The sequence below is a fragment of the Sparus aurata genome, chromosome 15 (assembly GCF_900880675.1).
Source record: "Sparus aurata chromosome 15, fSpaAur1.1, whole genome shotgun sequence".
Classification (NCBI taxonomy): domain Eukaryota; kingdom Metazoa; phylum Chordata; class Actinopteri; order Spariformes; family Sparidae; genus Sparus; species Sparus aurata.
This window is the reverse complement of record NC_044201.1, coordinates 20,481,926-20,505,556: the sequence shown is the minus strand read 5'-3', so window position 1 is coordinate 20,505,556 and position 23,631 is coordinate 20,481,926. Positions and strand designations below refer to the sequence as shown.

The window sequence follows — 23,631 nt, the reverse complement described above, 5'->3', positions numbered from 1 at the left end:
AAAAAAATAATAAAAGCTTATGGCTCTCTTGGAAAACCTTTTGTAAACAGAGAGGCGATAGGGAACCTTTAACTCTGCGCCTGTTGGAGTCTGTTGCATCTAAACCCCCTAAAATAACAACGGTAATAGTAACAAGAATTAAGACATTTTATTGTTATTGTTTTCAACAATATAACATGTTACGTTATTACATTCTGGTAAAATACTTTTTTTTCTTTTTCTTTTCTTTTCTTTTTCTTTTTTTTTTTTTTTTAATACCTAAAACGAGCTACAATCCGCTCCACCTTTTGTCTGCACCAAACACTTGCAAAAACCCGATCCGCTCCAACAAGTCATATAATCTTTGGAATCACATTTCCCCCTTTAAAATACGCCAATAAGAGTCTGTTGGTTTCTTAAGTGCTCCTCCTCGACGCTCTTTCTCCGGAAAAATCCGAGAAAAGCGAGCTGGAGTTTAATTTGAGGATAGGTGGTGTTTTTCTTTATGCATCCGGTGGCGGATGTATTTTTCTCACTTTGACAAATATGAGACTAAATGATCTGTTACGGTGGCTGTTTTTTTGTTTTTTTTTCGCAGTGTCCCAGTCTGTCTGCGAGAAGTGCTTGAAGCTTGTGTCTCACGCCACCATGTCATATTACATTTCAAAAAAAAAAGAGAGAAAGAAAAAAAGAAAGAAAGAAAAATAAGAATCGTTGCTCTATTTCTGTCACTTTTTCTTTTCTTTTTTTTTTTTTTTAAGAGCCAAGGTCCACTAGATTAGAAGACATAGGGTTCAGTATGGTGTCATGGTGCAATGAGTGGTGGTGGTGCACCGAGTCTGCACCGCTCGGTACCGGGATGGCGCTGGGTCCCGGCGGGGGCGCGAGGCCGTGCAGGGACTGTAAACCGGAGTTCGAGCCGAGGAGCAGAGCCGGGCTCTGGGACGTGTGATCCGGCGTTCCCGAGGGGGTTTTATCGTCGTCCGAGCTCCCCAATAGAGATTTATTTCCATTCATGGAAGAAGTCAATGGGTTGTGGCTATTGCTGTTCTCGTTGTTTTCTCTGCGGATTGGAAACACAGAGTCACACATCAGTGAGGTGTGGGCACAGATTTTGCAACACCAGGAAAAATATCAAAGAAATTATGAAGTGCACATATATATATATATATATATATATATATATATATATATATATATATATATATATATATATATATATACATATATATAAACCGGCTACAATCGTTATTACACAGAACAGCAAATGTGAGAATTTAATATGTGAAATAAATATTTTCAACGCTGCAAAAAACAACAAAAATCATCATCCTGAGAAGCACACGTAGGCCTACACACACACACACACACACACACACACACTGCTATTGTATGCATATTAATTAAGCTGCGCCATATTTACGCCAGCCATGAAAAGCGTGACTATTATGATTTAACTGATCATACACTCACAATGATTTATTAATGCGCCAATTAGCAGTGCACCCGTGCCAAGATGAAAACAATAACTTAGTCTTTGACAAACCTTGAGATTATTGCTCAATTCACTGCAGCAGAGCAGGCAGTTACGTGTCTGAAGAGGTGAACACACTCAAGACAACACATCCATTTGACTATCTAACCTGCACTAAGTGTGTGTTGGTAACCAGGAGTGACCTGCGCGTACAAGTCCTCGGCCTGTGCCATGTCTGAATAAATGACAGCTGTAATGATTGCTGAACGTGTTGCTGTACGCTGTATGGTATAGTTCGTGCGCTTGCAAGTGTGTGACTGTGGCTTTTCTCAGTGGGAAGACATGATTTACGTGTAGCTTTCAGCCCGAATTAGTGGCCAGAGGGTGAAAGAGGACACCAGCCGGGCGAACACCTGACAGCAACACGTCTCCTAAAACCTCTCTGTACCCCTGCCTGTGTGTATGTGTAAGAGAGTGTGTGTGTGTGTAAATTTCCAAACTTTGAAAAGTATAAACTGCTCCTAATGAAATGTCAATCTGGCTGATATGAAGGCTGCACAGCCCGCCACATCACTTACACCGCAGAACAACTTTAAAAACGTGTTTCTCAGTCGTGTATCTGGAGGGTTAAAAAACAAAACTCTCAACCTAATGTGAAAGTTCACGGTACACTAATAAGTGTGACTAAAAATATAACAACATAAAAGTAGGGTAAATGCAACTTGTATAACCTTTTAATTTACCTGACAACAAGTCTCTCATTTTCTGTCTTTCAACTTTTACGCACGGCCTGCACAATTATCACAAACATACGAACAACAGTGCGGGACGCGAGTTACTAAAAAAGCAGGAAAAAGTTCATGCTTCTTATGTATTTATGCATCAAGACACACACGGATGCGTAGAGAGAACTGAAGCGGTTTGTTAATAAGTGGAAATATATTAATAGTTGGTCAGTGCAACAGATTGCCAGATGTAGGTCAGCATTAGACGCACCAAGGACACACTGACTGTCTGTGCTTGTTTTAAATACCTATTCTGTATATATGTTTTGCTTGGTGCCATATGCACTAAAAACACACAGGATTCACCAACTCTGAGATGTGTTTTTAAATTCTTTATCCTACCTTTCCTTCGCCTCCGCTGCTCGGTCTCGCTGCCGTCGGTTTTTGAACCAGTTGCTGACCTGCGTGGTGGTGAGTCCCGTGGCCTCGGCCAGCTCTCGTTTCTCCCGCGGGGATGGATACGGATTGTGGGTGTACCACTCCCGCAGAACGCTCCTGCTCTTCTCCTTGAAGCAGTAGCTCGTCTCCTCGCCGTCCCAGATGGAGCGGGGCAAGGGGAACTTTCTCCGGACGCGGTACTTCCCCACGGCGCCGAGCGGGCGGCCTCTCAGCTTCTCCGCCTCGATGTAGTGCGCTTTGAGCCACAGCTGCTGCAGCTTCGGGTGGTTGTGCGGCGAGAACTGGTGGCTCTCCAGGATCTTGTAGAGCTCTCGGAAGTTCCCGCGGTGGAAGGCGACCACGGCTTTCGCTTTGAGGACGCTCTCGTTTTTGTGAAGGTGCTCGCACGCCGGGAGGGACCAGAGGAAGCGCCCCAGCCGCTCGATGTTCCCCCCTTGCTGGAGGACTTCGCACACACACGCCACTTGTTCCTGCGTAAAACCAAACGTCGGAAGCATGGACATGGCGACAACGTAAATCAATACAGATTATATTGTGCCTTTACTTCCACGTCTCCTCCGCTCAGTCTCACATCAAATCAAAACGCATTAAGTCCATAAGCGACAAAAGGTCCCAAAAAAGAGCAGCGTAAAACTTCAAATAGCCCAGGGTGAAGTAATATCCAACTGCGTATTGAGGAATAAACTCAAGTCCATTCAGCCATGCAAAACCCCGGGCGACAAATCCTCGTAAAGTTGGTGAGAAAGAGAGAAAGTTGCTGCTCCTACTACCGTCCTCCTCCACCTTTTCTATGCCGTTTCAACATAACCTACTCCGGGAGACCGGGCTCGCTGGCTCGTTTTAATAATATTATTCTAAGCTGGCAAGACAAGCGATTATATGAACTCTGATTGGTCGGTTATCTGACCCGGGGATGGTGAGGATAAGACAATAGCCTTAGTCAAATTATTTGCCATGGTTACGCTGTCACTCAAAGTAACCTGATACGCTTTGAGGTGGCTCCCTGGCAAAGTCAACCCAATTGTTCCCTCCACGACGAGCCCGCCTACCAACAGAAATATCGCTCAGATTTTTCTTCTAAAACACTTTTTTTCCTTTCCCCTCACTTTGACAGACACCTCGGGCAGCCAAAGAGCGCAGGGCTGGCTGTGGTTGGGGTGGGGGGGAGTGTGTGTGTGTGTGTGTGGATGTGTGTGGAGAAGGAGAGCGGCGCTGGTCCCGCGGCTGGGGGAAGGATGGCGCCAGAGCGCACAGAGCCTGCTGAAGTATGTCTTCATGCCTCGAGCGGCGCTCACAAATCAATCAAGACTTTCACAGCGCCTGGGTCTTTTAAAGTTAGTCGCCTCATCATTATATACAAGTGTACTGACTGCCAACTGACAACAAATGTAGCGTTCAATGAAAAGTTTTCCAAAAAGTGCTCGATCTGCCCGTGAAGCGAAAACCCCCAAAAGAATATTTGAATAAAATTTTTTTTTAGAATAATGCTGTCAGAGAGGGCAGCTATTTATATTTTTTCACCGTCTATTAATTTAGAGACATTTGATCTTGAAGCTGTAAAAACCGGTGCAGTTATTTTGTAAATAAAAACGTTTGTAAAAGTCGGCAAAAGAGTGCCAAAAAGAGAGATATGTTGCAAATACTTTCAAAATAAGAAATACATTTTTTTAAAAAGTAAAAAAATTTAGATTTAGAGAGCAGTTTATGAAAAAATATGCCATAATTTCGCACGTTTAAAGCCTGCGCGCGTTCCCAAAGTGCGTCTCTTAAATCAACTGATTTCTTAATCTAATCTGGTACAGACTCCGCGTCTATGTGATCCCTAAAGGATTATTATATTTCTGAGGATGAAGTGGATGTGTTGCGTCAGAATCTATCACAATATTGCCGTAATAAGCTTTATTATATGCATGTGATAAGAGAGATGATGATGATGATGATGATGATGATGATGGATGTACTGGTGTGTAAATGAGAGGTGAGGCGGTGACGGCTGGAGCGTACAGAGTGACAAGGCAGCGTCAAGGTGTGAGGCGGTGAGACGAAGTGTTCGAGCGAGCTGCTCCAGAGTTTTCTTGGACGGAGAGCGGAGGAGGAGAGGAGAGAGCGGAGGAGGAGAGGAGAGAGCGGAGGAGACGCACGGCATCAAGAGGCAGCAGCAGCGGTGAGACAAAACTTTCTGTTTGCATTCAACTCATCTGGCTGACACGGTTCGGGGGACGATGGAAGTCAGAGATCATCAAAATCACAAAGCAGGAGTGGGAGATAAGATTTGAGGGAGCTGCCCCTGAGTAATTATTTCAATGTGAGGGTTGAGATAAAAATAAAAAATAAAAAAAAAACACGCGGAGAGGGGCGGATTGTTGGAGGACAGTGAGGAGGTTTTGTGATTCGTTGAGGAGAAATAACTTGTCGGAGTTGATGAGGTTTTTTGTTGTTGTTGTTGTTTTTTCGCAGCCCGAAAGTGGCAGCGACACGACGAGCGTCACGTCACAAGGCGCGCTGTGGTGATGTCATCTGTGCGGCCACGGTGCGTTTATTGACTGTTGGACCAAAGATTGACCAGTTGGTAGATTTCTATCGCCTCACCATGGGACCTCTTCATTAGAGATACGATTGTCAGCTACACCCCACACCCGGTATCACATCACTCGGCAGTGCTGCCTCAAACCACACACACACACACACGCACACACACACACACACACACACACACACACACACACACACACACACACACACACACAGCACGCACGCACGCACGCACGCACACACACACACACACATCGCTGCTGCTGTCTCCTGCGGTAGACGTGTTTCAGCAGCTTTTACCTCATAACTCAATATCACCTGTGGACCACAATAAAAGCCCAACTTCCTCCCACAAAGGCAGGCAAAACAATTACAAATAATAATAATAATAATAATAATAATAATAATAATAATAATAATAAATAATCATTATAATATTATTATTGCTAAATAATTCATGAGCGCAATTTGATACCTGATACCTGCAGAACCCCATTTAAAGTTTTCAAAATAAAAGATTCAAATAAAAAACAGCAGCATAGTTCAAGTCCAAACAAGAAGCCGCATGAAATCTCAGAGGTATAAAAATATAATTCAGTCATCGGCTTTTGTTTCAGACCGATTCATCAATAGTTTCCCGGCTGCGCGAGCCCTATCAGGATGAGCTATTTCCTCCAAGTCTCGGCCGTTTAAAAGGAATTATTAGTGTAATTACGAAGTGAGTTTATCACCAGAGAAGAAGAGTCCCGTAAGAGGAGCCTGATCCCTGTTTCCGTGTTTTGTTCTCCCTGTGTTTAATAAATTGACTTGGGTTTCGCCCGAAGCGCGGTTCAGAGAGAATGGCGGCATTAAGCTGACTGATGGTAATCGTCAGGGGACCGCGGGGCTCGCCTGAAATGGATAGTGAGGAAAACAAAAAGGGAGATTTAACCTCTCACAGCTCATACCAGGGGGAAAAAAAGAAATTGCAACTGAGAACAAAAAGTTGTACTCACACTAAATAGTAAAAAAAAGTTAAGATGAGATGATGATAATCACAGTAAAACAATAAACACAGTGTCAAATCTCATGATATAACTGCGTAAATGTGCCTTTGAACTACCTCTTGAATGTGTTTTAATTCTTTTTTTTTTTTTGGATTCACGACTCATGAGAATCGGAGAAAAGAGAGCGAGACCCGATGAGTGGAAAATATGAGCTGTCTGTAAACACGCAGTCTGACAGCGGCTTCATATTTTAAAACGATTTCACTTACAAGAAGAAAACATACACACACACACACACACACACACACACACAACTTATCATCTCCATCCATCTAACACACACAAACCTAAACGCCTCATAAGTGAGCCCCCCCAAAACGCACACACACACGCACACACACCACACACACACACACACACACACACACACACACACACACACACACACACACACACACACACACAGGAGCATCTCCTACTGCCGACAGAGGCTCTGCAATCACACTCACAGTGCGCTCACAGTATTTATTCAGGCAGGTTATGCGTCGTCTAATTCTTAATGTTTCACATCAAACGCAATTCGCTACAGACTGAAAACACTCCTTAGCAAAAATAAAAAACATGTTGCTTCTATCTATTCTATCCTCCACCTTTAACTGTCGCCTCCATGCAGACTGATACGTGCCCGGGCTGTCAGCAGTGGTTACGCGGAGGCCTGAGCGCCTCCCTCACTCACCATGTCCTCAGTCATTTGGATTATTTTTGGTGGGGATGAAGGGCCGCACACGCAACCAAAATAGGGTCCCAGAGGAGCTCCAGATGGGCACCATAAACGGGTCTCATTAAGACTGCATATCTGATAAAATGATACACCGCATGAGCACGGGTGTTTAGATCAACTGGTTATCTATTTATTGCTTTAAGACAGTATCTGGTTTTGCTGACAGAAGCACAAGTGGAATTCTTTGAGGTCGGATCTTCTAAAACTGTTCTTTTCTTTGGCATCTTTGACATAAAAAAAAAGTTGGAGTTAAAACACCTGCTCACCCAGTCACCCAAATATCTAAATATTTATCAGCGATCATGCAGTTTCAGGCGATGTATGAGGGGAATCAATATGAGGTCAGGGTAGATAATTACGGCAGGAAAAACACTGCGTAACGGTGCATCAGAACCACATGCGTGACATCCACAACTTCGACACCACGTCAATCACACAATGAGAATATGTAAAACACCTGCGCTAAGCTGTCAGCCCCTTTTCATTTGTTGGTTAACATCTCCAGCCACTTTTAGGACATTTGTAACAAATCAGGCTTATAAAAAGTGACGGGCACAAAATCTGCCAATAAAAACAAGAAGTGAGGACGTGCCCACAGTGTCTCCAGTATAAATTGCACCTATGTTTACGACACTAGATTGCATCCAATCAGAGATTAAGATGATATCAGAGCAAACAGAAGACTGAAGCAAGCAATTAAAATGAACATAAACACAAAGCATCCTCCTTTCGTCGGGCTGCTCACGGCTGTGCGCACCCGACCGGTGTCAGGGCGCACCGGGGTCCAGTGTCTGGCCCCTGACAGTGTTTGTAAACCACTTGTTTCCACGGATCAGTTTGATCAGAGGGCTCTGGCTCCGAAACGGTAATTATTACGGCAGCTGATGAATGGAGATCGCGTTTCCTCTAATAGCCAACCCCTTATTTTCACAACCTCCCACCACTCACCTCGGCCGCTCTCCACCGCGACCCGCACTAATTGAGCTGATTATTGCAAGATGTTTTTTTTTTCTTCTTCTTCCGTGTGTGTGTGTTGCAAAGCTCATGTGTTAGACTGGGGGTGGGGGTGTGTGTATGTATGTATATGGGAGGGGGACGTGCACAAGCCATGGCTTTTATTCTGTAAGACACGCACTGACCTGAGACAGGCGCAACAAGGGGTTGATGAGTAACATTCTTTCGGACAGACATCCAAACGCGCGGAGAGAGAGGAATTATTAAAGCCAGAGCCTGCGCGTCTATACCGGTTAAAGGGATATGAATGAGGGCCTATCCAATAATTGGTTGTTTACATCTATCTTGTTACCCCAGAGGCCAGGGCTATCCTACAGAGCAGGGAGGAGATTTCAATAAACCGCACGGGCAAGCAGCAGGGAGGGGCGGGGCTGAGGTGTGTGTGCGTGTGTGTGTGTGCGTGTGTGTGTGTGTGTGTGTTGGCTCTGACCGGTCGACAGGTTCATCAGATTGGACGGTTTACGTTTCAGGTCCACTCTGGTACACACAGCCCTGCACAAAACGCAGCAATTTCACAGGCTGTTAAAAAGGTGAACCAGGCATCACCTTCAGTTGATGATCATCACACCAGCAGAGCAGCACAATCACAACCAGGTAGAAAAAGGGGCAATCGTGTCTATTTATGACACAGCTTTTCCTCTTGCAGCCAACACACAGGCCTAGGATCAGCCCCTATGAATTTAGCACGAAAGTTTTAGGCAGTTTTTAAAATCATCTCATATCAAGATCTTGATCTAGATCAAGATCAGAAAGATTTTTCTGATCTGAGATTATGCATTTCCTCAAATGCCCAGCAAGACAACCAGTGTTACCAAATAATATTACTCTGTGACACCGCGACTATCTAAAAATATACTATGCATTGATGCTTAAAAAAAGTATAAATCACAAAAAGTGACTAAAAGTACAGCAGATATATCAGTGGGTCGGTATTATCAGCTGATATTAGCCGATCACAGATGTAAATGTGGTGGAATATATGCTCTCCGATATGCACTGATATTAAAATCTTTATTTTTAGAGATTATAATACAGAAAAAGATGCCTGGGCTACATTAGATTGATTAACTTCCCAGAGAGTACACTGATAAATATATAAATATCTGGCCTCTGTTACAGATCCTTGTCAGTGTTTGATAGCCACAATTAAGGGATCATTGCAAAGAAAATATGCGGTATGCGGGTCGGTATTATCAGCTGATATTAGCCGATCACAGATGTAAATGTGGTGGAATATATGCTCTCCGATATGCACTGATATTAAAATCTTTATTTTTAGAGATTATAATACAGAAAAAGATGCCTGGGTTACATTAGGTTGATTAACTTCCCAGAGAGTACACTGATAAATATATAAGTATCTGGCCTCTGTTACAGATCCTTGTCAGTGTTTGATAGCCACAATTAAGGGATCATTGCAAAGAAAATATGCTTATATCAGACAATATATCAACTTCCAAATTTTCTAAATAGGTTTCACCATCGGCCCCAAAGATTCCACATGGGTCAGGTTCTATAAAAAGGCTGTTAGGGTTGCAGCGATAGAATGGTGTCAAGGTATATGGAGGTAAGAAAATTCAGAGTTACACTGCATACGTTTGCTTATCTGCAGTATTGAATTCTCACATGTTATTGATGTAAAAAATCAAAATATTTCAAGTTGAAATCAAATTTCATGTCCGTCAGGAAATAACATTTCGTGAATTTCTAATAAAGCCAAGAAAAAATGTTTTCATAGTTTTAAAGGATTAGTTGACCCAGAAAGGAAAATTCAGTCATTATGAGTAGATGAGTAGAATTTTTATTTTTAGGTGAATTTATCCTTTAAAGGTCATGTAACTTATCATATTGATAACTAGAATGACACTCAGACACTGACCTAAAAAGCCTGTTTATTTCATCAAGATCCAGACATTATTCCCTGAAAAATTAACATAACATGAAGAAAAACGCCCCAACTTGCAATGTTAAAGAAAATGAGAAAATATTGTTGGATCCATCCTATGGAGGAACAGGAATGGCAGTAACAAGTTATTGGCATCTATTCTGGACCAAGACCCATCCTCCATCCAAGTTTTGTGGAAATTGATTTGGTTGTTTTTTGTGTAATCCTGCTGACAAACCAACCAACCAACTAGCTAAAAAAAAGAAAAAGAAAAAAAAACCCCTCTACCTCCTCAGCGTGATAGTCTCTTCCTGTATCACCACTAAAGGCTATATTGTAGCTACAGAAATACAAACTGGCGTATCAGTCATAAACTGGCAGGTAGGCTGTTTTCAGCAAATAAAAAAGCTCACTAAAATCCATTTTGGTTCATTTCCATTCCACATAATTGCACATTGAACGTGTTCTGGAATGAAGAGAACAAATTAAAAGCCCTGCAATTAAGCACAGGCTTTGCACTTACGCCGTCACACCTATTACACACTGGCAAAAGAGCTTTAACCAACCAACCAACACCCCACTGCCCACCCCCACCACCTCCACCTCCACCACCATCACTGCGCTGCTGTGGAACAAACTTAACTCCCAAATTGCAGCTGGCCGGAGCACCAGAGCAAACAGCAACAAGTGTCTGTTTTTCTAAAAGGCTGGTCATTGGAGCTGATGAGTAGCAGTGTGCGTGTGTGCGTGTGTGTGTGTGTGTGAGAGAGAGAATGAGAGAGAGAGAGAGAGAGAGAGAGGGAGAGAGAGCGAGCGTGCCACTTGCTGCTGAGGTTAATTTATTCGATCAATCACTCCATTTGATTCCTGTTTATTTTCAGGAGTCGCACGGTCATTTCAGCCTCACACTGAGCCCTTTATGCGCTGCCAAGGCGTTTCCCCTCAGCCAGTAAGAACGTATAGCAGCGTTCGTTCGGCTGTAATTTGGAGAGGAGAAGGGTTCCAGCACTTCTCAGATATTTCATGGTTCCTAACCTTTATGGTGAAATCCCCTCAGACCTGTCTCTTGTCAAACCTGCAGTGTGCAGACATGCAGGTATATGAGCTTCACACATACACTGATTTATGTCAACGCTGTGGGCTTGTTTTAAATGACTGCAAACACACTCCAGTGTGGAATTATGGATTATCGTCTGCAATTTGGCAACTGGTGCACAGGGCCAAGTGTGCAGCCTTTTCTATTCATGCCTTTTCTCTTCTACAGGCTTATAGGGAAACTGCCACGGGACCAATATGTAGGATCAGATAATCAAAGACAGAAGTCTGGTACATATAATTGGATCATGATAACCAATTGCTTCTGATCATATAACATTTGGAATAGCAAATAAATGCCTCTTTTGGCCAGAAAACATGAGGAAAGACTTTACCCCACCCATAAAATAAATAAAAAGAGGACTCCACCATGATACCACAATGTTATTTCAGTGTGAATAAGGCCAGAGCTGGGATGAGAACTTATTTTGGAAACTAGTTTTACTAAAACAGCGAGGGAGAGGCACAAAACAACAACACGTCAACCCACAGAGAGCTCTGCAGTTACAGTTTTACAGTATCTCCGCTTGTGAAATGACTTACTCTCAGAAAACCACGGCTCGGATGGCCAAAAATCAAAAAGAAAAAGAAAGTGTGATTCTTAAATTAAGTATTCTCTTTAAATCAAACCGGGGGACTTTGGTTTCCTGTGTGAATCTTATAGATCGTGGCGTATAGTATTCCTTTACAGCTCTCAACTTATAGCAAAAGTCTGCAGCATCGCTTAATGCTTCTCCCTCATGCAACATTCTTCCTTTTTACAGAGCTGGAACTCGTATGTCAGGAAAGAATTTATTAAAAGCGACCCGCAGTAATTAGCAATGTGCTAATGCTTGAATTTGTATCCATTCCTGTATGCAGGGTTTTTACAACACTTGGTGGTTTCACTTGAAACACAGTCTTGACCCGGTGTCACCGGCCATATGGGCAGTAAATAGTTCCATGATAGAGTCAGCGGTTTCAGTGATACCGTACCGGGGAGAAACGTCTTATTATATATCATACTACATGGTGTTTTTATGGCATAAAGATGATTGACAATGAAGTGTTGGTGAAGTGATTGGTGCTTTGTTTTATGGTGACCTGATTCATTGGATTGAACAGTTTTATTTATTTGAGCTTCAGTGTGCGTGTGGGTCGAAAACAGCTGCACAAGCTGCTTTATCTTTTAACATATGTGTGAAAATTAATTCCCACACTAACACTGTGTCACTGTGATGCTGTTATGGCAGGAACCTAATTGTTTAACTTTATAGTATTAGGTGTAGGAATTTGACGATTATGTAATTCGCTTGCATTTGCATAAACTAACGTTGCTATGCTTGGTTTTAATTGATAGTAGAAATGCTGTAATGCTATTATGAAACAAGGAACTACAGCCATGCTAGTAGCTTTTTAACACTGTGGTTAGGTACAGAGATGTTTTGAACTAAAAGCTAATGCTAGCATGGCAACAACCTCACAATGCTAACATGCTGATCTTAAGCAGGTTTATTGTTAGCCATGTTCATCTATTCCTTATCTATTGATAAATCAAGGTCTCAGACAAATTTAAATTGTGACCTGATGGTGGTGCTAGAGGAGAAGTCAGGATGATCATCAAAGCCATGCGGTCAAATTCATCCTCTGGGCAACATGAATGAACCAAATGTCAAAATAACGGTGGTCCTCTAAGTCATAGAATCACTACATTATTTAGGATTCATCCACTGGGGATCATGACCGTCAGTACAAACTTTCACTTTTTAATCTTTCACAGAGTAAGTAAAAAATTCGAAGACCTTGTGGTGCTAGAGTATGAGGCAAGAGGGTCACCAAAGTCATTGAGATTCAGCTTCTGCATGGGAAAAGTGAATGTTCCAAATGTGCTGGCGATTCATCCAAAATGTTTTTTCTAAAGACCCACAATGTTGCTGGTGGGGCTTCAGAAAAAGTCAGAGAATATATCCAATTCATTAGGATTCAGCCACTGGGAAACATGAATGCCTGTACAAAATGTGCTGCCAATCTATCCTGTTACTGTTGACATATTTAACAAGGTGCATTAAAACGTTTAAGTGCTTGTAGCGCTCAGGGAAAAGTCAAGAGGATCAACAAAGGAATTAGGATTCATCCATTGGGGATCATGAATATCAGTGCAAAATTGGTGCCAATCCATCTTGTAGATGTTGAGATATTTCACGGAATATGCAGAGACTAAGAAGTACATGTAGTGCTAGTGGAGAAGTCAGGAGGATGACCAACGTCATTAGGATTTATCTTCTGGATAACATGGATGCATGTTTCTCTAAAAAAACTAAAATTTCAACAAACTGATGCTTGAGAAAAGTTCAATAAGATTAATCTATTGGGGATAATGAACGCCTATACAATCCACACTGACCAACAATGCAATCTCTAGAGTCATGCCGCCAGTATGGCTAGTGTCACAATAAAAACATGCCCATGAAAAGACAGATTCCTTTAGGCAGCTGATCCTTCTTTCCAAAGAACACAAGTCATTCTATTTGGGACTGATTCATGCTGTCATCACAGCCCAGACCGCCACAAAATGAAGAAGGGTCTTTACAGTACAGCTCTGACTTTTTTTCTTTTCACAGTTTTCTCTGAGTTGTATAAGTTATTCAAGCTCTGCAAACCCCATTTCCACTCTGAAGCCTCCAAGAAATCCCATTAATGATGTGTCTACTTTCATCGTCCAAATGACTTCTCCCTCATTAAACCAAACCATCCATCAAACTTTTTGCTGCACTCTCCTCACTGTTCGGCAAAATACGAGAAACTGTGAAGATGAGGGCGAGTGTTTGCATTGTAAATAGGAGTGTGGCACGGCGTGTCGCTCATTTGTTTTTATATGGAAGAATTGTATTTCATGATTGCTTTTTAATTCTGCCTGCAGGGTATATTAAACGCCTGCGAACCTCTGAACACTTTGTCCAGGAAACTAACAATTATAGTCAATCTGAGCATATGGCGACCGCAGCAATGTGGGAGAAAAGATGGGGCTCAGGCTGACGAACCGCCGCATGCATCGTTGCACTTTACTCAGATTTAGTTTCTCCATATATTGTTGCTGTTCATGCCAGCGACTGTCAAACATTTCTCTTCAATCCAGGATATAGATCATAATTTAGTATCTCTTATTTACGGCAAACAATATTTGACTTATGCAACTATAAAGTAAGTGCATATCTGTAAAATGTTACTGCACTAAGTGGTGTTCTGTAAGCCTGATCTCACACGAAAATTATATATACTTCATATATATATATACCGTTAAATATGATGATCAGAGCAGCTGTTATAAGCATAACCTTACTTAAATCTTCCCGTCCTACATTTATTCTGCTGTTCCTGGATCAAACCCTTTTTAACTTCTTTACCTTCTTCGGCTTGTTTAAATCCTTCATCCTTAAACACTGTAGCCAAAGCTATTATAGCCTGTCATTATTTTGCGATTTTAGAAAGCCCTCAGTCTAACACTCCTAAACTATGTTCGTGTTCTGTCTTAGATATAGGATAACCAAGCCTATTGTTTTTCCTGTAATTGTTTCATCCATTCATCCATATGTGATCTTGTCACTTAAATTTAAGATCACAATGGCGATGGAGGCAGCAGGGCAGCACAGTTAGCCTTCTCATTTTCATCTTTCTCCACCTTGGAGGATATCAAAATAATCTCAGGCTCAAAGGAGAAAGTAGTTCCTCTGTCAAAACCATGCCTCCTAAAATTCATTCAAATACAACATGTGGAATACATCAATAAAATGGTACCTCTCAACATTTTTCATTTGCTTACCCCACTATATCTGCTCATGGCTACTCAAAAACGCTTGGTTAAGGTTAAGTGAAGATTGATCTAGGTTCGAAATTTAACAAGTTAACACTGACTTGAAGCACAAGACAGGATGCGATGACTTTAACACGTAACCAAACCTGCAATCTTTCCCTGATTTTAAAGCTCCTGTTAGCGAGATAGATGAATTTCAAGTCTCAATCCCAACGGGTCAAATACTGATGAGATCAAATGGTGCGCCTACTTACTATCCCAAAGTATTTGACGAGCTGGGAGACCCAAAGCGTCAGTTTACCATTTTAGCCTTAATCAAACACCGTATGGGACATGAGCCTCAGTCTCTGGTTTCAAAGTCTTGTATTTTGAAGATCAATCCATCTACCCAGACCTCTTCCCCTGGACTTTTGTTCAACTACAACAGTAGCTACAACAAGTCATACATGCTGGATTGAAAAAGACATAATTCAGACAGACAGGCAGCAGCTTAAGTCTTAAGGTCCTCTTAGATCGTCTCGAGTCGAAACTGAGCCCATCTGCTTCAGCTTCATTTATCAGTACTTTGTTCTTTTAGTGATTACTCAAAGCACAGGTGTGGGGTGGGAGAAGGACTGACGTTTGTGGGTATCTCTCCTTTCAAACTGGTGGTCAGTTCCTCTATTTTCATGAAATGGCCTGACTGCAAGACAAAGACCATTGCTCTGTTCCAAACAGTTGTGTATGCTCAAAACTGATATAAAGCTGTGAAGTTAGGCATTGGAGTGCCATATTCAGACTATATGTGTGTGCTTTCTAACAACATTTTTGGTCTACTCATGGAGATGCACGAGTATTTCCTCTGTCATTAAATAAGTCGAATAGGTCTGCCTAGAATCACCATCACTAAGTCTGCAAGGATTCATCTGAGCCTAGTTTCCCTCTGAGATACTGTTATGTAGTGGTTTACTCTGAGAGGCCTCTCGAGACCACCAGGAAAAAGTTTGAGACGAGTTGATAATGATATACAACATGAGCTACGACAGACCCAAAGCTTTTCGTACCAGCACTGGAGGTCATCCCTAGTGAAGACGTGCCTGTCGGCGTGCAGGGGGATGATGAGCTTTCACACAAGCAGAAAGAGGGGATTACTGTCAATTGCTCACAAATTGCAATAATACCCGCTGCCGGGCCACCCACGCATGTGCTGAGAGACAAGTGATAAATTGCTACATATGTCCATTCCACAGTGGCAACCCCGAGCACACTGGCCACAACGATCTCCCTTCATTCACGCTTTGTGACATGTGGAAACAAGTGGAAGGGCTTTTACTGTAAGAGGCATTGAAAATCTAAAATGCTGGCTTGGATGTGGAGGTTCAACATAGAGAGCTGTTTCATTGGCTAAACATTTGTTTTCAGGCTAAAACTCTTTGTAAACCTTTAGAAAAATAAAACATGAAAAAATAATTTCACATGTGATCACATTCATATTTGATTGGCTTTTTCACGTGTGGATCAGATTTTGTCATATAATTGTCAGAATATGTCAAAACATGACACATGAAATGTACTTCTTCACATGTGAATTCCAATTTTCACACATTTTCATACCTTATTTTCACATGTGAACTAAAATGTTAATATGTGAAAATTAGATGGTGTGACATGGGAAATAGGCCTTTTTCACAATGATTTCACATATGAACACATTTCAATTTTCAAAATTCTAATATGTAAAAAGAAAAGAATGTCACATGTGAACTCCATATTTTCATCAGTGATACAGTGAAATGTACTTTTTCACATGTGAAATAATTCATATGTGATCTGCTTTTCTAACATTTCAATTAGAATTTGTGCAAATACAGCACATGTGAAAATGACTTCTGATGTGAATTCCACATTTTCTCACACGACTGGTTATTTTCACGTGCAAACATTAATCATGTGAAAATAAAGGGATTGGCTTTTTTAAAATTGTTAATTTGAATGTACATTTTCACATGTGAATCGCAAATGCTCATTTGTGGCTGGGTTTTATTCACACCTTTGCATGGAAGGTATATCCCACTCGAAATCATTGTCAGTCATTTTTCAGAAAACAAGTTGATTTCCCCTTGTTTGAATCTCATGATCTTTGTCTTGTAATCTTTTTTCCCTATTGGCGCAGTCTTATTGAGATATTTGTCATTTACTTTTAGCTTATAATAGCTTAAAAGTGTAACCAAGATGAATGTAAAATAATCACATTTCATCAACATCACACCGACTTTTCGTCCTGAACAGCGGTATATCAAAGAATTCCATTACACAAGGACATTTTTAGCCACTCAAAATGAATACAGCATGTCGTATTTTGAAACCGAACCCTTCGGTGTATTCTCATTTAGGAATACATGGTAATTAGTTTTGATCATATCATTCCTCTGCTGTAAGAGCCAAGCAGATGGCTAATCCAGTCCCAGTGTCTAATCAGAGAAGTCATCCTAATGACAGCGTAATTTCATAAGAGGCCTTTGTCTCAGAATATTCAGGAGCAGCATGGGGGGAGATCGGAGATATTCATCATCAGCACAGATTGGAAACAGGCCCTAATAAATGACACATTTGCTTCCTGCCTGTCTGCGTTAGAGGAATGGCAGAATGCAGTGAATGTGGTACACTGTGTTTGTGCGTGCGTGTGGGGAAGGAATGACATGGTTGTAGTGTGTGGGTGGACAGCAGCTGCAAGGTTCTTCATGTGCAATGATGCCCATGCATGCTGGTCGGCGTGGACGCGGAGGGTGAGGTGTGTGTGAGTGTGTGAGAAAGAGTGTGTGTTGCATGTTCAGTGGTGAGAACATCGGAGTTCAGTCGAGTTACTAGACGAGGCATTAATGTAGAATTTACACCTTCAGGTCAGGGCACCAAAAAACCCTAATGAGTGCTAACAATGCAGCTGGTGGCTCAAAAGTGTGTGTGTGTGTGTGTGTGTGTGTGTGTGTGTGTGTGTGTGTGTGTGTGTGTTTAGCCTTGGCCCACACAGACCTCTTTTAAATTCACTACCTTCCACCTTCTTTTCTTTTTGTTTCATTGCAGAAATAGTAAAGACTGAGATGTTTCTAACACAGGCAAAGAAAAAGAATGTGAAGTGAAACAACACCCGTAAAATCAGATGTGGCAGATAAATCCAGCCGCGTTTCTGCGTGTGCACCACATGGAGACACCGACTCCATGAAAAGACATATTATTTACAGCGCTGCGGGAAGTCACAGCCCAGCGTAGACCGACAAAAAATATATACGTAGACACACGAGGGCAGGATCTTCTTTTAGCCAACTTAAGGCCCGGAGCCGTACATCATGTCGGATCTCGGCTCGCTGTTTCCTGCAAACTGCATGTAGCCCGATGTTAGACTTCTACCCTGGGAGGGGTCAGGAAGTGAATATGACACACACACGAACGCAGATAGACAGTGAATCTTCCTCCTGACCCCCCTCACTTGCTCTCACAGGTACACCTTAAATCCATTCACACACACACACACACACACACACACACACACACACACACACACGCACACACACACACACACACACACAGGAGAATCCCAGCTTTTGTGTAGCGTGGACGGAGGGGGGCAGGCAGGGTTGTAGCTGCCAAAGATATATTTCTACATCAGCCAGTGTAATATTATCAATAAAAGCCAAGAGGACAGCAGCTCGCCATAACTCACGACAGGCAGGGAGCACCACAGCTGTTCAGAGTTCATCTTCCTCTGAAGCAACGGGGGAGACAAAGAGAGATGTTAGAGCGGGGACAAAGAAAGAGAGACAACGGGGAAGGAGAGCGCAAAGAGGACTGATAAAGACACAAAAGAGGGAGGAGGGTGACACTAATTCAACACAGGTATCCAACTTTAAGTTTTATAACCAGGCAGGGAAATAAAAGGGGCTGCAACTCGGGATAACCCACTGAGCCTTTTTTTGATCATTCATTTTATCTTGATCAACTCTCTTTCCGAGAGGAAGGAAAAAGGGAAAAAGGCGGAAATGATGGGGGGAATACTGCTATAGTAAAGCAAATATATATTATCATTATATATTACTGAAAATTACATCAGAATCAGAGCTGACTCTGCTTTTACATTGCTCTTAATGCTCTCAAAGTATTCTACATACAACTGGGAAGGAGAACAAAAATACTAAATGAATTAAAGAATGGTGTATACCATAAGTATCATGGCCAACACCATAAAAAGTATACTTCATAAAAAGTCTGTATGTAAGTCAGCAGCACACAGTAAAAGTAGTGCACACACTGTAAAGTAGTGCAAAGAAATAAATACTGAATGGGGCTGGGTTATGTACATTATATTCCTTTATGAATATACATTATTTATAGTGTGCAGGATTTATAAAGACAATTATTTGCAACAGGAATTACTGAAGTTGGGCCCACGGAAGAATTTCACAGGTGGCCAATACTTACACTACATATATTGCACCTTTGAGTCTTTTTCATAATCTGAGTATAGTTTAATAGTTTGAGGTCTGATTTTTATATTATTTAAGGTGGAATGGTGTCATGACTACATGGTTATGTCCTATTATCGCTTAACAAAGGTCCACTGTCCAAATTAATCACGTTTGTTGGCCGTATTACTTTATTACTGTGTATGATGTTGGTTTCAGCTCTTTTCCCCGAACTTATATCTAATGTAATAGCTTTTCAAACGTACTTCTGATTGTAAAAACTGGATGCTTTCGTTAGTCATGGACTGCAGTCGGCTGATGAATCCAATCTGAATCAATATGAGTTCCACTTTCATGCAAGCCGGTAATCATGTGTTTTCCTTTTTTCTCCTGCTGTGAAATTAGGTGTCACGTCTGATTTTGGAACGATGCTCCTCAAATACTTCATCACCGGCCCCTCTCGGTTTCACTGCAGACGCTGGCTGACCTCATCGACTGACCTCACCAATCACAGATCAAAGTCGTCGGGTTTCGGGCTGGTCAGGTTAATCAGAGGACCACCCCGGGGAACCAATCAGGTAACATCTTACTTGACTTAAAGGAATTAGGCCGCCTTTGACGAGCGACTCTGTACGTTTCCTCGAGTGATGCCGTGACGTACGTGTTTGGGGCTCTTGTGTTTTCCCTGAGCATGTCAGTGAGTCTGTTGTGGGGTGGGGGGGTTCAATACTTTGATTTCAGTTACATCATTAGTCATTTTGATTTGTTTAATTTGGGCTTTGAAGGACATGGTTACGCACACAAAACAATGGTGACTGAGTCAACTGTAAGGGATTGAGACTTCTTATATCGTACATATTTTGTATTCTTCTTGTTTAGATTGCTAAAGTATTTAAATACAAATCTAATGCTTGAAATTAAAGTTTGGGAACAAATCTTCCAGTCAAATTGGAGCTTGAAAAGTGTGTGGAGTGTTTGCGTGTGTCCATGTATGTTTGTGTGTTTGCGTGTGTGTGTGTGTTTTCTAAGAATGGAGGTCTTGTATCACTTGCTCCTTTTTGAGGGGAAGTGACATGAGATACTTAAAGACCAAAATTGCCTCACTTAGCCAAACAAACTGGCTCTCCTGACATACACACTCACCCACACACACCCACACACACACAGGCACGCACGTCTAGAGCTCTCTAATGGCCAATAAACTCAGGATGTTCATTCCTCCTCTCAGGCTCACAAAAAAAAAAAAAAAAACGAACGACGAAATTATTGAGAGTAAACGGATTCCACTGTAGGTCTGCCTAATTACCACACACACACACACACACACACACACACACCTACACACACACACACACACAGTTGAGGGTCAATGAAGGCTGAAGCAGATAGGATGTACATAATAACCCTAACATGGTTTTTATAAGCCTTCAGCTCTTTTGAAACAACGACGGCTGGGAGAGAACCCAGGCCTGCATATAAAAATACTGAGCTTTCTGGAGGAACACTTTGAAGTTTTATTTCAGCTTGAACTCAACTGAAGAGACACTCTCAGGGCCACTACAGATAGGATGTATTCATGCAAAGAGTGAGACATATAACTAGTCAAGGCAAGTCAGATACACATTCTATGCAAGGGATGGATACAAAACTCAGATTACTGTCAACAATCCTAACATTACTCCGGGGGCGGACAGTCAATCGTGGATGATAGGGTGTCGCTCTTCTTGAGTCGCGAAAAAATGATTATAATTTTCTTCATATTGTATTAAACTATACAAGTTTTCAAAACAGTGTGTCCCATTTCTGAATACACAAGTCAAACAGTCGCAGCAGCATGAAAGACCGCTCGACCACTTGACATTCATAGTAAATTCTTACTGTAGGCGCAGCAATGCAATCACTACAGGTTCTGGTAGGGCTCGCACTAATGGGTTTTCGTCAAACGTAACCTGATGGTCCCCCATCCCGACCTGGCTAGTCTTTCTTCTGACTTTGTTGATTTAATTTGCTGCATTAGCTATTATTGTGGAAAAATTATGGCCACTACATAGACAGTGTGTTATAGTTTATTGCTGAGATCGTTTTTGAACAACACACTGATCGCTTTTTTTCACTGAAATATTGCCCTATGTTTGAGAAATAATCTTTCTGATTTGTTTGACACCACGGTCAATTGAACATGGTTACCACAAATCAGAGGGGTGAATCGATCTTGTTGCTGAGAGAAATGTCACTCAGTCATCATCGCAATCAGGATAAAATGGCAGTTAAAGAATTAGAAACAAGTTTCACAACACAGTTTATCACAAACGTTCAACATCAACACATCTGGAGACTCGTTGGTTTTCACTGGACAGGAAGGGCGTAAAAAATTGCAATCTGAAAAGTTACTTGTAACTAAAGCTGATAAATGTCTTGGAGTAAAAAGTAAAATATTTGCTTCTGAGATGTAGTTGAGTAGAAGCATAACGTAGCATAAAATGGAAATATATATTAATACTGTATCTTCTCAAAAGCTGAACTGCAAACAGCTGTATTAATTGCACATTATCAGGCCCACTGCTACTGTTCTTTATTTTGCTCTAAGTAGTAGTTGCATTTCCATCTAAAGGTATTGTGTTACGTTCAGCCAAATTGTACAAATAGTACACTGTGATATCACTATATCAGCTGCCTTCATTTACCTAAGTCACCTTAGCCATCATCACAACAGTTGCCACCCTGCTCCCTGAGAGATTTGGCATTAGACGCCACTGCTGAGCTTATATGCAAATAAGTGGCTTCATAGATGAAACCCTCATGTCTTCAAGACGTCAGAAAATATAATATGTGATTGAATAAAAATGATTTGCGCCATGAAACAGAAGATCTTAATAGGAGTCCGGAGATCTAACATAATACATCCTCCTGTACTCTGGACACAAATACAATGTGTAAACTGCAGTCGAGGGGTTTTGATGCAGAGAAACAGACATTTTTCCCTCAAATTTACAGGACGTTTCCTTCCTCGTCTCGATAACTCCCATTTGAGCCGTTTGCAAATTATTGTCCCGTCTCAGCTGGTAAATTCACTTTCCCTCCAAAGGACAATTTTTTGCTGTAATCCCCCTACAAATTTAAACAATTCTGTCATTTTATACGTATGGCTGAAGGTGGGGAATGGGCCACGTATAGTTCAAGTGTGTGTGCATGTGTGTGTGTGTGTGTGTGTGTGTGTGTGTGCACGAGAAAGAGGGGGAGAGAGAGCACAAATCCACCCCCAAACCCCCCCAAACCCCAATACTTCTAATGGTTTCTTTCGGGACCATATGTCCTTTGCGTCAGCACAGCAGCAGCATGGGCTCTACGGTTACAGTCGGGTTCGGTGTGAAAGACAGACATGTTGTATAATAGAAGGTGGGAGGTGGAAGGTGGAGGGAATTAAGTTGTGTGTGTGTGTGTGTGTGTGTGTGTGTGTGTGTGTGTGTGTGGAGGGGGGGGGGGGGGGGAGCTGCAGAGCGTTTTTGAAGAGGCAGATCTCTCCGTATTGCCTTACCATCGATAAATCTAGGAGCTCGCTATAGTGCTGACATAAATTAGCCTCCCCCCAACCCACCTACCTAATCACCACCTCAACCTTTTCTTACACACATACACACACACAAACACACGCACACACACACACACACACACGCAGGCCTCCCAATCACCTTCCACTACTTCCTTGAACCCTGCTCGGACCTTTACATCAATAGGTGTCACGCTCTCTATTTTGCACACAGACACTCAAAAGTGCACCTACATGCAAACACGTGCACAAGTTGCACACGCACACACACAGCAGCAACAACACAGACACCCACAGAGTTTTGGGTAATTAGCCGCCTTCCTCGGTGGTGAGTGCGTTTCCTCCTCGGGGTCACTGATAGCAAAACGCCTGTTAAACTTTATATTCCCTGATGGGGCGGAAAAGAGAGGGAAACAGAAGGAGAGTACACTCTCATTAACACAGCGCTCCGTGATTGTGTGTGTGTGTGTGGAGTTTTTACACGTGTGTGTGTATGCGTGTGTGTGTGGCTGTCTGGGTGGTGTTTCAATGCTCAGGCCAACTCTTGTAAAGGTGAGAGGATACTCTTTAACCTCAATTTAGAGCGAGCCTTAAAACTCCACTCTGAGGAGAGACAATGTGTGTGTGTGTGTGTGTGTGTGTGTGTGTGTGTGTCTCATACTCTGTTTAATCTCACAGGTGGTTTCTTTGTTTAGGAAACTGGGAAATTAAATAATTATTTATTGAGGAAAAAAAGGAATAAAGTTGAATCATTTAATGTTACAGAACAAAAAAATTAAGAAAAGCTTGATCTCAAATTGTGACACAAAACGTAAACCTTGCAATATTATTAAGTGGCTCAAGCAATTATAAGATAAGACTTCACTGACCCCTTACCAGGGAAATCCACTTGATACAGCAGCTCAAGGGTCATAAGCAGAGGGAGAAA

General features: G+C 41.9%; 1 protein-coding gene and 1 long non-coding RNA gene across 3 annotated transcripts in view; one reads left to right on the top strand and one right to left on the bottom strand.

Annotated features, from left to right (window-relative positions):
- Window positions 1-51: 51 nt before the first annotated feature.
- On the bottom strand, window positions 52-3,666 carry six2a (SIX homeobox 2a). Its single transcript, XM_030440920.1, has 2 exons — window positions 2,581-3,666; window positions 52-1,042 (listed from the first exon to the last, which is right to left on the bottom strand). The coding sequence occupies exons 1-2, from the start codon at window positions 3,138-3,140 to the stop codon at window positions 736-738; spliced, it is 867 nt and encodes a 288-aa protein (XP_030296780.1). The 5' UTR covers window positions 3,141-3,666; the 3' UTR covers window positions 52-735.
- Window positions 3,667-4,682: 1,016 nt separating this feature from the next.
- The window catches only part of LOC115596117 (uncharacterized), a 33,077-nt gene continuing 14,128 nt past the window's right edge, over window positions 4,683-23,631 (top strand). The window contains exons 1-3 of one of the 2 annotated variants that reach the window (XR_003986849.1): window positions 4,683-4,801; window positions 5,095-5,167; window positions 19,562-19,734. This is a non-coding gene — a long non-coding RNA (uncharacterized LOC115596117). The remainder of the gene's footprint in view (window positions 4,802-5,094; window positions 5,168-19,561; window positions 19,735-23,631) is intronic. The other variant, XR_003986848.1, reaches the window with a different exon arrangement.

What these genes read in the sequence shown, in the direction of transcription:
- six2a (XM_030440920.1), bottom strand. Translation starts at nt 3,140, where the DNA reads ATGTCCATGCTTCCGACGTTTGGTTTTACGCAGGAACAAGTGGCGTGT. An exon ending in GCAGCGGAGGCGAAGGAAAG is followed by an intron (nt 1,043 to 2,580) that starts GTAGGATAAAGA and finishes TCCAATCCGCAG; the next exon opens with AGAAAACAACGAGAACAGCA.